Here is a 17,965-nt window from a genome sequence, read left to right on the forward strand (position 1 = left end):
GGTGCTCATTCTCCTTCATGAGCAAACATATCTGCCATTAGTGTCAATGCAATTTATATATGCTTATTAAGGGAAGAATAGGCTCTTGAACATGGGCCATAATGATTTTTCTTGTAATTGGGCCATGGCTGCTCCAATGCTTTTTTACTACTTTTTTATTATGTATGCTCTGCATACATATTCTGTTCCTTTGAGAAAAGAAAACAGACAATACGTGTTATTTTTATCACTGAAATTCTTTCTCAGTTCTGCTGAACAAAATGTGCTTCCCTATTTCAGAGCTGCCAAGAACTGGACAATTGGGAGTCATATTTAATTTCAAGTATTAGAAATATTTTTTCTGGATATTCTCGTACTGTCAGTTGGTTCATTAATGTAGCTTTTAAGAAGAAAACATGACCGTTTCAGGAGCAGGGTGGATTCACCAAGTTAAGACTCAGATTTTAATATAATGAAAAAGATAAAATAACTCAAGGAGATAGAAAAGCCCAAGTAATTCTTTTCAGCTTTGCATATTCTTCATTCTATTTAGCTTGTTAATTCAGTGTTACTGGTGTCTCTAGTGTTTTATATTTGAAAATTATTAAAGGCTAATTTTATTTGCTACCCAAGAGGTAGTTCCACACAGACTAGTATTGAGGTCACTGAACAAAAGAACTGAAGAAGGGGAGAAAAGTGATGTCATATGAGAAACCAGAATTGCTAAGGATTTAACAGTATTTTTGCTTGGGATAGACAAGAAGGAGGTATAGTGGGGAGGAGGGAGGAGAGACAACTGTTTACAGTGCTATTTTTTGTATTAAAAATAAAAACACATTTGCAGAGAAAGAATCAGAACAAACTAATAACTGAAAAGGGAACATGCCAAGGGATGACAGGACTGCCGTTGTCAGGATCAAGGACTAGTAAAGAGGTATGGAAATTAAGGAGCATTAAGTACAGCTCAGGGGAGAGTTTTTTATACCAATGAGTTTGTTAACATCAAAATCAATTAAGTATGCGGGCAATTTTTCTTGTGCATCAAAAAGTATGCCTTTTATGATTTAATTACAGGCATTTCCTTTCAAATGCCACCTAGTATTTTATTGTTTTTTCCTAAAGAAATGGAAATCTGTCCGACTGGTTGAAGGAGGCCCACAAAGGGGGGTGTTCAATCTTTATTACACCTGGGAAGAAGGTTCAGTGCATCTTCCCAGGGCTGAGACTGGGATTGGCTCTAATTCATATTTTCATTAATATCAGGGATGATGGGATAGGGAAAGCTCGATAAAATTTCCAATTACGCCAAACTGAGTAGTGAAGCTAACACCTGGAAGAACTTGACTGCAATTTAAATGACCTTTTTGAGTTTCTGAAGAAAGTGATTGAGTTTAATTAGACAAGAACAAGATGCAAGGAGCAAATCACTAGCAATGATAAGAGTACTTTACCGCTGTGCTTTAGAAAGCAAGTTCACATCTTTTTTAATTTTGACTTCAACTTTGCAGGTAGGTACAATGATCACTCTGGAGGTAGGGACGGGACTAAGTAGGCTTTTAATGGGGTTGGCAGAGAAATATGGCAGGATGAACAGGGATGGGGTTGAGTTGAAGAGTGAATCACTAAATAAATTGGCAACCAAGCTTCACACTAGGGTGTTTAATAGAAGAGTATACCTTGTGGTAATGTGGAATAATTTTACTGGTATTCTTAAAATTGGACATGCCTTGAACTGGTATGTTGTGCTCAATTTAGGTATCCAAAACCTAAGTGCAAGGAAAATGGCAGAGGGCCAGAAGAGATCAACAGGAATTCTTCGTGATTGGGAGACTAGGTCTAGGAAAGACGGAATTATTCAATATAGAAAAGAGAATGTGAAAAGTACATATTTAACTTCAAACACATTTTCATGGTTCGTAATTGGAAGAATAGTCAGCAGCTCTTCATTATTTCTATTGATATAGGAAAATATACAGTTACTTTTTGTTTTTCTTGAAGAACATACTTTTTTTTTTTAAAGGGCATATGCGTTTGTTTTTGTGTGTGTGTGTGTGTGTGTGTGTGTGTGTGTGTGTTTTAAAGAAGATGTTGGGGATAGGAGTTTATTAATTAATTAATTTATTTATTTTTGCTGTGTTGGGTCTTCCTTTCTGTGCGAGGGCTTTCTCTAGTTGTGGCAAGCGGGGGCCACTCTTCATCGCGTTGCGTGGGCCTCTCACTATTGCGGCCTCTCTTGTTGCGGAGCACAGGCTCCAGACGCACAGGCTCAGTAGTTGTGGCTCACGGTCCCAGTTGCTCCGCGACATGTGGGATCCTCCCAGACCAGCGTTTAAACCCGTGTCCCCTACATTAGCAGGCAGATTCTCAACCACTGCGCCACCAGGGAAGCCCCGAAGAACATTCTTTATAAAGACAAACATCACACCACCATGGAGCTGGGATGTATCACTTTCTACTGGGATGATTTAGGATAGTCATTGCCCCTAATCCTCCTCCATTCCCTCCCTCCCTTCCTTCCTCCCTCCCTCCCTCCCTCCCTCCCTTCCTTCCTCCCTTCCTTTTCCTTTCTCTCTCTTCTTCCTCTTACCCTTTCTCTCTTCCTTTCTTCAGTTTTTCCTTCCTTTATTCTTTCTTCTAGTTTTAAAAAATTCTGCAACTTTAGTTAATGAGGATCATTTTTGTTAAGACTAAAATTTGGACAGAGATTAAAACTTGACCTAAGAAAGTTTTATTAAGTAATTCAGCCTCACCATGTAAGGTCATTTCTCATGTTTACTATACATAACTGAATATCAAGGAGGTCTGTAGATCCTTGCATTTTAAAATGTGATTTTGCTATGGAAGTCTAAAGTTGAAAGTGCCCTTCAGATGCAGAAAATAATAATACACCATCTTCTCTTTTAGGTCAAATGGCGGGGGATCATACAAGGCTGGAGTTTCATAACATAGAGACTGGCATCATCACGGAACGCCGGTATCTGTCTTCTGTTCCCTCCAACTTCATTGGACACCTGCAGAGCCTGACATTTAATGGAATGGCATACATTGACTTGTGTAAAAATGGCGACATAGATTATTGTGAGCTCAATGCCAGGTTTGGCTTCAGGAACATCATAGCAGACCCTGTCACCTTCAAGACCAAATCGAGCTATGTTGCCTTAGCTACGTTGCAAGCCTACACTTCTATGCATCTTTTTTTCCAGTTCAAGACAACATCCCTAGATGGACTAATTCTGTATAACAGTGGGGATGGAAACGACTTTATTGTGGTTGAATTAGTTAAAGGGTAAGTACAGGTCCGTTCAATGACAAACAGAGCTTTATGAAAATGAACCTCAAGTTCCACAATTATACATTAAACAGAAGGTGGTGGGCAGGGAGGGTGGTTTGCAAATAATGCATTTGTTTAAACCACTTTTTAGGTATCTTATAAAGTTAATAGGGATTCAGTACAGTTTTTTATATCTACATTTCCATACATAAGGTGCAAATAGCGTCGAGTTCTAATTTACTGTAGGCATTACATAAGTCTTACTCTTCAAATGTGGGTATCTTTACTACGCACATGGTAATTCCACAAAAGAATTTCTACACTTGTCGGCTAAGTTAAATAGCTAATTCATGCAAGCAGATTACTTCAACTCCACAAAATCCCATTTAATTGAGGCTTAATTCTATGTCAGAGTTTCTTGAAGAATTTAGAAAGATTTTTATGACATTTCCTTGAAACTGTGATGAACATTTGGTATCTTTTAATTGATTTAGGTATTTATTCATTCAGTTGGTGAATATCATTGCACACTTACAATTGGCTAGATAATATGCCACACACTAGTTTACATATATATATATATTCCTTGCCACTCCTGTGCACACTTCAGAATCCACCAACCCCAAGGCACACAGATGCACACAACCCGAGGGGATACAGGTGAACACATAAATTTAGCAGAAAAGCACCAGGAAGTTTCCTAATACGATCTTGGGCAAAGGTTCAGGAGATTATTTAGCAAAATTAGGAAAACCTATGAGTCCGGGAGTGGCTACCTGAGCTGGTCTTGAAGGATGAGTGCACATTTCCCATAGAGAAATAGGCATTCAAGATGGCAGGAAACAAGGGCAGGAAGCTGAGAATCTCCAGTTCTGTGTGGTTGGCAAAGGATGGAGAGAGTGGTGGAAATAGGGAGTGAGTAGTGACAGATACTTATCTTCCACAGCGATGAAGTGGAGTGTGGACCACAATTGTAAAAATATTTTCACTGTTTCCTGTATTGAAGACAATGAATAATCCTCCTTGCTGAAACAGAGTAGTGTTTCTTACCCTCTTGTTAGTTCAGCTTCTACACAACTCAGTCTCATGACTTCTAGCGAGGATGCAACCACCTGAAAAAGAGATCTCTGTTTGTAATAAGCAGTTTGACTCCATCAGAAATTCAAAAAGTGATGACACTTTTCCACCTTCCCTTTTTTCCCAGGTACTTACATTACGTGTTTGATTTGGGAAATGGTGCTAACCTCATCAAAGGGAGCTCAAATAAACCTCTCAATGACAATCAGTGGCACAACGTGATGATATCAAGGGACACCAGCAACCTCCACACTGTAAAGATTGACACGAAAATCACAACGCAAATCACAGCGGGAGCCAGGAACTTGGACCTTAAGAGTAAGTGCACGGAGTCAGCGCAGCAGGCAGGAACCCACATGGTTTGTGCTCGTGTGGTACATCCTTTGCTTTGGCGGTGGGGGAAGGGGGGCGCGGGGTGTGGGTACCTTTTGCAAAGACTGACCAGAATTTCATCTCCAACATGTAATTAATAATACAACACACAAGCCTCTGCTCCCCCTTTAATGTGGCAGAAACACGTATGTTTAATAGCAGCTCAAAAATGCAATACCTAAGCATGCATGATTAAAATTTAAGGAGTGAGAAGAACGTATCCTAGTCTTGATATTCTAAAGAAAAGTAGGCGTTTGCAAGTTTCTTTAGTCCCAACAGCTTTTAGTTGATTTGGAGTCAAGGTAGCCAGATACCTACTGAGTTTCTTCTAGAGCTTATTAGTTTTCTCTTCTTGGTGAGGTTTCCTAGATACTTACGGAGCCTCTCACCAACAGGGGTCTGAGGCTGGCTTATACCCTGTGTCTCCAATGGTGAACCCCTCCCAACACCCACAAACACCAATGGGAATGTTCTTTCACCAGCTGCTAAGGAAGTCTTAACAGACTTTTTCCTTCCTTATTTTTTTTTTAACATCTTTATTGGAGTATAATTGCTTTACATTTCCTTCCGTATTGATACTTGATTTCTCAAGTGAGCAAGACAAAATACTCAGAAAATCTGTCAATAATGGAAAATAACAGAAGTTTCTATTTGAATGGGTCTTTGTGATTCGCTAAGAGCATGTCCATATATCCATCTCACTTAACACAACAAGAAGCATTGGACAAGATGTTATTAGCACTTCGTTGTGAGTGTAGGAAATCTGAGCTTTGAATGGCTTGCCCAGGGTTAAAACAACTAATTCAGCAGAGCAAATCGTAACCCCAGTTCTGACACATGGCCCCTCCATTGCTCCTTCTGCACTGCCTGGGTGCATTCCAAAGCCCTGCAGGGATCATCATGGTCATCATTTTTGCTTGGCAAGAGCTGTTCATTTGTACTGATGGGATCTTTCCCTTTGATTTAAAAGATAAATACACAGGGGAGTTAGGGGACTGGAAAGAGAAAACCCAACAGAATTCTTTCTAGAGAAAAAAAAGCTGTGAGTAAGGTGAAAGAAGACAGAAAAGGGTTTCACTTTCTGTAATTGCAGAATATATTTACAATCCCAGTACTATATTTGTCTAACACATAAAATGTGTGGTGATGGCTGTCTCCCTTCTCAGAGTGGGCCTCTTGTTAACTTCAAAGAGAGCCTGTTTGTACCTACAAATCTAATAGCTTAGCTCACTAAGTAGAATGAAATTCAAAGGAAATGCTGTTTTACAGTCTACACCTCTTTCTTCTCTCTGACTGAAGTGAATGGAGGGCATTTTCTGTCCCTGTTTCGTGGGTGCCCCTGTTTTGCACAGCGGGCTCAGGTGGTAATTGTCAAGGAAAGGGAGAGATTGTGACAGTCGTGTGCTGGCCATGCCAACCACCAAAGCTAAAGCAAAATGTCCTGTTTGTGTAGGGAGAGACCTCAGTAAGCATAAATGAGCTTCCCTAGAAACCCTGAACACTAGGGGGGACACTAAAATGTCTAGAAAAGAGGCAGTTCCTGCTTGATTGAAGTATGTGACATGCACAGACCTCCTCACTGAGGGAACAGAGAGGCAGTACCAGGCAGTGGGCATCTCATTGGACAATTAGGGCGCTGTCTCCTAAGAAGTAAATATTTGCCTATTGTTCCTTAAAAAATTGAAGTGAGGGTGATTGGAGGACATGGTATGGGATTCTTTCTGGTGGTGGAGGGGACCTTTACAAACCTAAGAAACCCTCAGAGCTGATTTTTGTTAAAACGTTGAGTGTTTCAGGATTTTGAATATAAGAAGGGCTTTATCCATGATAAAAAGCTAAAACTATGAATTGAAAATAGCGTTTTATATAATATTAAGATCTAAGTATTGAATTCTGACTGAGTACATTTGTGTTTAAAAAAATAGCACAATTTAAATTTGAGGTACATTTCCAGATGTATAAAGAGATTCTATACTAATGACTATCCCCCTCTACCTTGTGAAGTTCCTTCCTGTTTACAGACTTAACCAGACCACGCCATAAGGTGAGAGCAAGTTCCTAAAATTAAAACTCGGGACTTCCCTGGTGGTCCAGTGGTTAAGACTTCACCTTCCAATGCAGGGGGTGCGTATCTGACCCCTGGTTGGGGAGCTAAGATCCCACATGCCTCATGGCCAAAAAAACCAAAAAACATGAAACAGAAGCAACATTGTAACAAATTCAGTAAGGACTTTAAAAATGGTCCACATAAAAAACAATTGTTTTTAAACTTAAACATTAAAAGTCAAAGCTGTGAACTCATCAGTTGGATGTGTGATCCAATGACAACAATAACCCCAAGAAGCCCCCTTGCCATGTGTGTCCCCAACTCGAGGGAGCCTGAGAAGAGAGCATGGTCCTGGGGTGGACATCTCTCAGTTTCCACAAGCACCGCCTTTTGGTGTGTGGGTCCAGGGGCCTTGGTCAGATAAGGAGTGTTTACTGAGCGCTGACGCTGTGCTCAGAGTGGAGAGCACAGGTGCGAAGAGGGCGGCAGGCTTCCTGTAACAAGAAGCTTTCTGTCCCAAGGAGAAGACTGACACCAAGGGAACATTGACAGGACAGAGAACAGGATTCCCTGGAGACACATCAGGACATTGAAAAGAATGTGGCGTCACCAGGTAGAATATTAGAGGAAGGATTGTTTCAGAGATACCTGAAGGATGAGTAAGCGCGATGAGGCATTGTTTCTCCTTCCCACCTGGATGCCGGCCCCTGGAATTAGGGGAGCTTAATGAGACAGGAGACCACAGACAGGAACTCTTCACTCTGAATTTAACAGCAGTCTCCTTTGTATGCTAGTCATGTAGGATTCAGCCACTCTCAATGCAGAAACAATGAGAGGTGACCGAATTTGGACAATGGTTTTATTTTATGTATTTTTTGGCCCTTATTGAATTAAAATTATCAGATTTATTCTACACTCTGTGTAAGGTCACTGCCATAATCTTTAGTTCTTCTCAGAGTGAGGTCAATCTGTTTAACTACATCAGAGTCCTATGATGGGGTTCTTGAGGTGCAAATTTCCGCAACCTCCTCAGACAGACTGAGGCAGGGATCATTTGAGAATGACTGCAGGGAAGGCCAGGTCGTCTGCATTTTTAAAGGGCACTCACTAATCTAGATGCTGAGTTGCAGAGCCCTGAATGAATGCAGTGTCTATGTCGAGGCCAAATTTAACTCACTTTCGAATTTTAGTACAAAATTTGGTTTTGCTTTTATGTTAGAGCTTTACTTTTGTTTTGTTTTGTTTTACTAGTCCTGGGCCAAAGTGACATTGGTTGCTTCAGGATCCTTGCTTGTATTTCTCATGTTACCATACCGGAAAAAGACGCTAGAGGGCAGCATAAGGCCGCAAAACCTGCCGTACGGGAGGCGGGAGCGGGGGAAAAAAGCCTCAACAGGCTCCACTGGCGCTGGGAAGTGGACCCTGTTTTCGCCCAACTAAAATTCCACAGTTAGCCTTTAGGATAACGCATGCCTTTGTTTGTGGCTCTGTTTCATTATATAGACAGGAGTTTAGTGTGAAAGTGTGCAAGCTAGGGGCCGCTTATCCCATTCCCCAGCTTGACTCGGAAGAAGGTAGTCAGAAATAGGTTAAGAGCCTAATCTCTCTGAGACGAGGAATTCCACGCAGGTGACCTTGTTGAAATTGCCTTTCGTGACACTGCCGCGTTCTCAGGGGCTTGTGTGTCTCTTCCCGCTGATACAGTTTTGCTTTCATCTTTATTTCCCAGCTGTTTGCGCTGCATCCCCTCTGGCTTTTATGTACAAGCTGCAGCACGCAGTGGAAAGAGCAGCAGAAATTCGCTCTCTGCAATGATTGCCTAGCACAGTTGTACTTACTTTCACTGTGGGACTTCTGAGTCCTGGCCCCTTTAGAGAGAGAAAGGGTTGGTGTAACTCTTCCTGCTGTTCCTTCTCTTGTTCCTGTATTTGACAAAAGTGTATGTTTGTGTGTGTATGTATATGGGAAGGAGCTCATATGCATTGATTCCCTACTAAACACTAAATAGATTTAAATGAGCTTATTTTATTTAATCCTTGAAACTACCCAGGGACTTGAATTGAGGTCAGTCTTGCTAATTCGTTAATCTAGCTCAAGAGCAAAGATGAGGGGAAGGATTGTCTTTGGCCCCCATCTTCCATGGGTCCCCTTCCTTAAGACATTATTAAGTGTATCCTTCAGCAAATTGAGGAAAATTTACTTTGCGAGAAAAAAGTGAAAGATTCCTAGGCACAGAGGATACAGTGCCCTCAGGTGGCCACTTAGCAAAATTACTTAAAAGTGAATAATTCCTTCATAGGCCACATCTAGGTCAGCCCAGGCAGAGCTTTGACCTTTGTTTTCTCTCTCATACCCCAATTCCTTGGCCCTACGGGTTTTGAGCGAGCTCTCCCTCTGTCCTACCATCTTGTCTCTTCCCTTCTTACCACCATGACTAGTGTGTGCTTGTTAACCTTCCTTGTATCCCTCCTTAAATCTTACCTTGAAAGCAAACACCTGCTGTTGTTTATCCTGCTTCCAAGCCACTAAGAGCTCCCCTAAGCAGAGACAACTGGACTAGGGCTGTCATTTCAAATAGACTCAGTCTCTAAGCAGAGATTTGAGGATGAATAGCATTCTTGCTCTTTTCAGCTTGATCTCACATCAGCCTCTGTTACTCAGCTACCTACCCTCTCCAGTCCTGAATAGACCACATATCCCACCTTTTTCTACCCTTCAGTGTTTTAGACAAATCATTGCTGCAATAAATCAGGGATCCAGATTCTATTCCAAAACCCTGATCATGTTTAAATATACCCAAGCTTTGCGTACTCAGCCGTGTAACATCTGGTAGCCTGCTTGCCTTGCCCAGATAATTTACTCAAATACGAAACTTTCAGAGAAGAGTCCGACTTTGAGCTTAGCGTTAAAGCAGGAGATGGCATTGAACATGTTGTCTGTCCTGTTGGTTAGGCTATCTTTGTTAGATTTTTTCTTTCTTTCTTTTTGTTTTTCGGTGTGTAAGGGAAAGAGATTTACTCACATTACTTCAGTTAATGGGAGATTATTTTAAGGATCCATTAGGAAGTAAGAGAGACAAGACATCCTTTCAGCTGCTGAACAACGAGACCACACAGAGAATAAAAACTTTGTTCTAATAGTCATACTGGGATCTCAAGAGCAGCCGTTCTACATGTTCCCTTGGATACAAATGCCCACTGCTCCCTAATTCAGGGCTGCACCACCGACCTCTCTCTGCTGTGTCTGCTCCCACTTAGATCATTCTTTCTCTCCTCTCAGAGACCGCTTCCTGGTCTCTCCTACTCTTGGCTTCTGCCTCATGGCTTCTACCTATTGCTTTGCTCCTGTGTGCGTCTCCACTTCTGTCCACTCTCCTCTTCCTCTCACTTTCAGATTCCCCCCAAAACATGCTCTAACATGGTGAGTGGACTTGTCTAGAACACAACTGCATGGGCTTTTGCCCTGCTGCTTGTGGTCAGGCTCACTTCCTCAGACCGAGTAGCTGTAAACCCAGAGGTAGATTTGCATGGCATAAAACAGGAACTTAAAAGATGGTCTCTGGGAAGGAGGCTTTGGGCTTGGAAGGCTCTCGTAGCTTCCCAGAAGGAAGCAAGGTGATTTGCTTATTCAGAAGGGCCCTAAGGATCATGGCAGAAGGTGAAGAGGAGGGAATTAAGGGTTTTTTAAGCAGGTGAGTGGAGTTTATGGTGCGCTTGAGAATCATTCCTTTGGCTTCGGTGCAGAGGATGGGCTGAGGAAAGAAATTGCTCTGGAGGCAATTGTCATGGTACAGAACAGAGACAATCGGGCTCTGAGTACATAAAAGTAAGACTTGACATTTTTGTTACTCCGTTTCCCACATAAGAATTGAAAGACAATTAGAGATACGAAACTATTGTTTTTCTCCTGACGTCTCGATTGAATTCCCAGGCTTTGCAGAAATAAGCCTCAGTCTCCTCTGTTTACTATAATGCCTTTGTCACTTTGTTTTAATACTACTCCCTCCTGCCCCCCGCCGTTGAGACATCCTTTCCCTCCCAGGCCCAGCTGCCTCGGACCTGCTGTCTAACGTTTGGCTTGGAAGTTCTTCCTTCTCCTTCTGTATAACCCTTGGACCAGCTTCCACGACTGCCACAGAGTTCTTCTTTATTCCCTACCAGTGAACTCTGTTTTCTTTCTTTTTTTTTAAATTCCTTCACTCATTGTACTTGTTCTGGAATCTCTTCTACGTTGGGTAGAGTTTTACTATGCACAGTTTTTTTCAACTCCCACCAATTCTATTATTTAAAATTTCTCTTCCCACTCTTAGGATCCTGGGAACTTAGAGCTTGGAGGGATCTTGGAGACACTTTGATCTGAGCCTTTCCTTATACACGTGAGAGACATGTGCTCAGGAGACTGTGCACAGCCAGCCAGATAGTCAGTGTTCTAGATCTGGCTGGTCTTCTGATGCCCAGTTTAACACTTTTCACAATAGACCAGGGACAGCAAGTTGCATTGCTCAGATTCACCTCAGTTTTTTGCTAGTGACAGCCTGGAACACATGCTGAAAAGAAATGAGGCCTTCTGTGGACTCACTGAAGAAGCCAGTTCATACGGTCCACCATGAGCTCAAGATGGAATATGGTAGCACATGGGTCACCCGTTAGCTTTTTTTTTTTTTTTTTTTTGCGGGCCTCTCACTGTCGTGGCCTCTCCCGTTGCGGAGCACAGGCTCCGGACGCGCAGGCTCAGCGGCCATGGCTCACGGGCCCAGCCGCTCCGCGGCATGTGGGATCCTCCCGGACCAGGGCACGAACCCACATCCCCTGCATCGGCAGGCGGACTCTCAACCACTGCGCCACCAGGGAAGCCCCCGTTAGCTTTTTATTCTGGTGCAACTTTAAGGACCTCAATCCTTCCCCTTTGCAGTTGCTCTGGGGAAGGTGTTATAGGGACTTAAGTGCTGATGCTTGTTCCTTCTCACCCTCGACCCTGGCTGAGCTCTGACAGCCACAGGGCTTGGCCTGTGTGCTTGGAATATCTGCAAGGATGTCCTCTTCCAGGAGAAATAGCTTCCCTCTCCTCCCACAGGAAAGTGTGGCCCCCTAGAAATCCGAATCCAGCGCTCACATGCCTTTTGGACAAGGGGCCCGTTTCCCATGTCCCAGTGGGACGGTGATGAGATGAGATGAGCTCTTAAAGCTGGTACCATGTGTGCTGTGGAGAACAGAGTGCCTGCATGTGCTCAGAGCTGGGTCCTTAAGGGCCAGGCGACTGCTCACAAGACCTCAGCCTCATCACCGCTTGTCCCTCTTCAGGGAACGCCAGGAGTGCAGCTGAGCTGTCTGCTTAGAGGCTGAGCTTCTCGGCCAAGAGCTCCCTGTGTCAGGGCCATCTGGGAAGGAAAGCTCGGTATCACCTCTCTCACTGAGGAAGGCCTTAAGTCTTCAGTTTTCATGGCTCTCAGACCTCCCTCTTTTTTTCTGAAGGGAGAAAAATACAAAGGTCTTTGGAGTACAAGAAGCATAAACCCATATAGACTAACTTAAATGAAAAAGGGGGAAGTGGGGCAGAGTAGAGCATTCAAGGAACCCAAGGGCAAGAAAGAGAAAATTTACAGCTGGAGCTCATGAGAGCCGTATCAGGAAAGCTGTCAGCAACAAGCCAGCATCTTGTCCCCTCCTGGTCTCCATGGGGGCTCTGAGCTGCCTTCTCCTGGCTTCCCAGGGAGCCTTCCTTCTCCTCCCTCTCTGCACACTGGCTTTCTCTGCTTTCACCAGCGTTGGCAAACGTGGCCTCCCCAGACCTGGCCTTCCACCCCCGACCAATTCAAATACTCAGGAGAGACTGACTTGACTTCCGGAGGCCTAGGGCCAAATTCTTGGGGGAGTAAATTTGATTGGAACACACGTCCTACCCGTGACCAGGGTTGGGGGATAGGAGGCAGGGTCACACTGTAAAACTACGACTGCTCTGGATTTGTTTGAAGAGATATTTGGACGGTCTACTTGGGGTATAAGTGGGGCCATTAAGGGCTCCAAAAGGTGATCTTTAAGCTGCTATGAAAATTCAAGGGGATGCCTTTGGCTTGCTCTGGACCAGGGGCTTGGGATTGAGGCTACGGTCATCTAGGTGGCGGGAAACCGGACATTGCATGGCCCCGATGTGTTCAGATGGCTCAAATCATAAATGCTTGGGTGAACAAAATTATTCTGTGGGTGGAGACAGAGACTGTGTCCATCGGGGGTCAGAGGCGGCACACGGGATTCAAAAGCCAGAAGCAGAAGTCGGAGTCTCACTGGAATTCACAGGGACACAGGAGGAAGGAAACCAGATTTTCATCCTCTGTGGAACTGGAAAGATTCAAACCAGGCCCCTCTAGATCTACAAAGGACAGAGAGGCCCCAGCTGGCATCTGGATAATATTACAATTGATCGTTATAAATCTCAAAAGTAAGTATCACTAGTATATTCAGGCAGTTGTTTCATTGAGTTAGGGTTTCGTAATAATGCAGCTCCAGCCCTCTTACACCGTGACTCAGAGGACAGCTAGCTTCTCCCCCCGACCCTGAACAATTCGTCTAGAGCCATGGGTCAAAATCGGAATAGACTGGAAATTTGGGTGGCCCTAGTACAAAGTCACCCCTACTATTGTAGAGATGCTTCAAAGCCAGTTCTGCTAACTTTACTCATGTAGGAAAGCCCATTTTTAATGCCACTGTGCTGCTGCTGGACCATGATTTTCATACACTGGAGGGTACTTCCGATGCTACTTCAGAACCCCATGAGGTCAATCAGGGTTTCTTGTTAATGCCACATTAATGTGGTTTTCTGTGTCTGCTCTTAAAAGGGCCCTTTCTTGGCCTTTGCAATTAATTATTCAGGTTTTTCTTAAGGATAATGCAAGCAGCCATATAGCATTATACTTAAGTTTCAGGCTTGGGGTCAGACAGACTTGGGTGAAATAGCGTCTCTACCATTTATTTCTGTGTGTCCTTAGGCAAGGTCCACCATATCGTCTTCATCATCATCCGCTTTTCACTCAGCATTCGCTAAGAGACTTACATATATTATCCCCTTGTTCTTTGTGGCTAACTGATGAGGTTGCTGTACTTAGCCCCACGTTACAGATGATGAAGCTAAGGTGAGGCTTAGGAAGGTTAAACATGTCACCTAAACAGTAATGATAATAAAATCAAATGGTAATAATAATTATTTTAACCATTTCTGAGGGCTGATCACATCCCATGCACTCATAAATATTTTACTCATAAGATCTCATTTAATTCTCACAACTGTGCACAAGCTCAACCAGTGTATTCTTTAAAGCTCAGGTGTTTATAATAAGGGTGGACTTGTAAGGCCCACCTGGGTATGACAGGGTTCGGCAATATTTAGGCCACTTTCCCATAACTGCCCTGGCACAGGACAGCCCAGCTGGCATTCCTGGGTTTCTTAGAGGTTGGTTATTAGCATTCCTAGCCACGCTGTACTAGGTTCTGTCCCCACCTCCACCCCCCAACTCCCCGCCCTGCTCCCCCTCAACACAAACACTGTTTGGATCTCCCACCACTGGTTTCACCTTGCAGTTCAGGGACTGTAAAAAGACTTCTTTAAGGTCCTGTACTAATGTACTGTATCTATAACCCAGCAATTCTGTATCCCTCAACCTCAAGAAACATGAAACAAGTTCTGCAGGAGACCTGAGAGCCTTCGCACTAGGCTTAGGGCTAGAATGTAGTCCTCCTTTATCGGGCAGTAGTGCAAATTTATCCCACCGTAGGACTTACCTCAGAAAATATTCTTGGGCATCTTTCTTTCCAGTTTTGGACCCCTTTGTTGATGATGATGTTCTTGATATAACTGAGGGTTTCAAGGACTGAGAACCAGTATTTTATCATCTCCTTTGTAAATTTTGCATCTCAGTATCTGCCTCAGACTCACATTATCATATATCTATCATGTTGACACTTCAGTCAGAACCTCAATTTTGATGCTGTATTTTACAAGTATGATCTCTTAATCTTTACAACAATTAGATGAGTGAGACATTAGTGCTTCCATATTACAGATGAGAAAATGGAGACTTAGACTAAGTGAATTGCCCAAAAATAGAATTTGAACCCAGGTCCATAGAAATATTTAAATACTACTATATATATTTCCCAACGTATTAGAAGGGATTCCTTCTGGATATCTAGAGTGAAAGATAGTACTTATATTAATTTTAGGGAAAAATGTCATGTAATAAAAGAAATTATTTCCTCCTTTGTATAAAACATAGTTCTTCAAACTTCTACATTCCTACCTGTGTAATGCTGCAAATGTCACTTCTGGTAATTACAGAATAACTGGGTATTTCTCCTTTCACTTTCCACTTGCTCTCCTATAGAACCTGTATATTGGTTCTGTTTCCTCAGCCCCTAAAGTCTTTGTCAAACAAAACAGCCAACAATTTTAATTGCTGTGTGTCCTTAATATGTATTCTATAGAACATTTGCATTTATAGATGCTTAAAGCAGGCCCAGGCAAATGTAGTCCTTGGTTGGATGATTGGAGATTGGCCTATCAATCCATCATCAGCTTGTTCCAGTAGATTATTTGCTAGTCCGTTCAACTGTTAAGCCCTCCATTTTCCTAGCCTTTAGGGAAAGTTCCCCACACCTTCTCGACCCGCTTTTTGATTACTGCTGTTAACTATTTGCATTTCTCCTTAAGAATAATTTAAGTATTGGAAGAATAAAGTATTTGGAGACATGCCCTAGGGAATTTTATATACTATTCCAGTGGGATTTGATGACCTGATTGAGACTCTTCCATCCTTTAAGCACAGAAGCAATTTGTTCTTTGAAAAAAATACAGAAGAGTTCAGGTACTTAAGAAAAATGTGAGTTTTATTTGACTCTCTCAAGCTCATCATATTTTAAGAAGCTTTTTGGCAATGTCTGTAAAGCTTTTTTGTGCGCTTTGTATCACTTTGTCCTTTCAGGCTCTCCAGAGAACCCTGGTGGCTTTCCCCTCTTTTCTTCTGTATATCTAAGTGTGGAGAGCAGGTGACATTTTTGACCTGCATTAAACAGGCCATTATGATGGAGAAGAGCTGTTCTTTTATACTTTTTGTACACCACTAGATCTTCCCCACCCAAAATAAATGTACATTTATTTTGAAATAGGAAAAGAAAATTTCTTTGAACTAAGAAAAGTTATTTTGAAAAAGAAAGCCAAGTTGTTATACTGAGCTCCTCAAAATTTCAGGGAAGATAACAGGTTTGAATAGGTCCTCTTACAGGTCCCCTAGTCATAAGTCCCTACGAATTTACAGAACAGTCATTTCTAAACGCCTCTACCCATTCTATGCCTGTCACTGAGAAGGTTTTTAGTAAAACTAGGAGGCAGTGTAGTACAGTGGGAAAAGAGGTCACCTGGAACTGGAGGCTGGGGTGCCAGTGTTATTCTCCTGGGACTGGTTGCATTACCTTGGGCAGGTCACTTACCTTTCCAGAAGGGTAGTTTGCTCACCTGTCAGGTAGGGATAATAACAACTTCCTGCCTATTGTGAAGAGTTGGTATGAGAATCAAATGGAACGAGAGATGGCAAAGCACCATTTAAACTGAGGTGCTGTGCACATGTCAGGTGGAATAGTATTTGTGAGGTAGGGAAGCTCTGCAGACCGTGTGCAGTCCCAGAGAACAACACCCAGAGAGTGGAAAACGAAACGTGAAATGGTGACAGGCTGGATGCTGCTAAAGTATGTCTACAGTATCTAAACTGGCTGTCACTTGGATGGGGAAAATGGAAAAGTAATGAAAATATTTGAACCCTGTTTTTACCAAAAGGTAAATTTACCAAGCATGAGACAAAGTTAGCTTGGCATGAACTGATATGCCCGAACTCACACCCCAACTGCCACAGTGTCACTGACCTAGTGTGGTTCTAAAGAAGATGGATTACCACACACCCCTCCGTAGCAATTTCACTTTATTATTTCCCACCAGCTTTGCCTTACAGTCTGTTGGCCAAACACACAACATCTGTCTTCATGCTAAGTTTTACAATCATACTTTTCAAAAATTCTCCTTCTTTGGGCAATTTTATTTCAAAAATATCAGCTAGAAACAGAAATTTCAGAACGTTGAAAGCATTTTCTGTCCTGTCCATAACTATAATGTCAGTATTAACTCTTAAAGCCTTACTACAGGGAAACATTAAGGTCTGAACTCCAGTTTTCTTGGTGCCCGCCCACCTGTTCACACACAGGTATTAGGCTGGGTTACAGATGAATGCAGGTGTCTTACTTATCTCTCTGTGGGAGGCAACTGGAAAGTGGCTTCCATATCTAAAAATCAAATTTGGAAGTCATAAGAGTTCTACCGACTCATTGGAATTTAGATACCTCGCGTTTATGACTATAGAAGCAAATTGGCTTTATTTTCATGAGATTACTCAGTGAGCGTGCAGATACGTCCCACATCATCCTGGGAATCTGTGTTATTTGGCTTGGACTCTGTGAACATTTATCACCATTACTTTTCTCCACTGGCCGAGTTACTCCAAAACATTCCTGTATTTTGTAGCAGTGGCGCTGTACAAATTGGCCACTCACCACCTGGATTATACAGTGTGTAAACTAGTGCAGATTAAGTGAAAATTATCATGGATTCAGGAGACCTGGGCTTGGAACCGGACCCTGCCATTTTTCTAGTGTTGTAGCACTGAACCATAGTGTCTTTGTCTGGGACACGTGTCCATGATAACCTTTATTCTTTCTGTAGCTCATCGGGTGAAAACCAAATGACAATACCTATGTGCAAGTGCTCAGTAAAGTTTAGGGCACTACACCAATGTCAGTTATTGTTATCAGAGCTTGTCTTTTCTGGTTTTGACCATGGCAAAGCTTGCACTGATCATGAAGGACTCAAAGCAGTGATGAGGCTCTCTTTCACTCGATCCGGGCTCTGTACATTTAAATTCAGTTGTCTCAGTGATTTTTGTGAAATTCAGTGCCTTTGTAGTGAAAACAACATACAAACTGTTGGATATGGGAGCCTGCTGTGGAATCAGGGATACCTGTGGCTGGCAAGGACCTGAGAGCTAGAAGCAGGAGACCAGAGGGAATCTAATACCAGGAATCCTGGAGTGGCAGTCCACAGGCTAGATGGAGAGAGACATCTGCAAACCCACAGGAAGTGCACATAGGGATTAACGGATGTACCAGGGCAAAGCATCAGGGGTCCAC

The 17,965-nt window shown here is 42.8% G+C and overlaps 1 protein-coding gene across 21 annotated transcripts in view; it reads left to right on the forward strand.

Moving 5' to 3' along the window:
* NRXN1 (neurexin 1) overlaps window positions 1-17,965 on the forward strand; it is a 1,121,405-nt gene that overhangs the window by 548,865 nt on the left and 554,575 nt on the right. For all 21 annotated transcript variants that reach the window (XM_067702999.1, XM_067703012.1, XM_067702998.1 and 18 more), the window contains 2 exons: window positions 2,884-3,265; window positions 4,455-4,645. In XM_067702999.1, the coding sequence (XP_067559100.1) occupies window positions 2,884-3,265; window positions 4,455-4,645 (573 nt within the window). The remainder of the gene's footprint in view (window positions 1-2,883; window positions 3,266-4,454; window positions 4,646-17,965) is intronic.

The sequence above is a fragment of the Pseudorca crassidens genome, chromosome 14 (assembly GCF_039906515.1).
Source record: "Pseudorca crassidens isolate mPseCra1 chromosome 14, mPseCra1.hap1, whole genome shotgun sequence".
NCBI lineage: Eukaryota > Metazoa > Chordata > Mammalia > Artiodactyla > Delphinidae > Pseudorca > Pseudorca crassidens.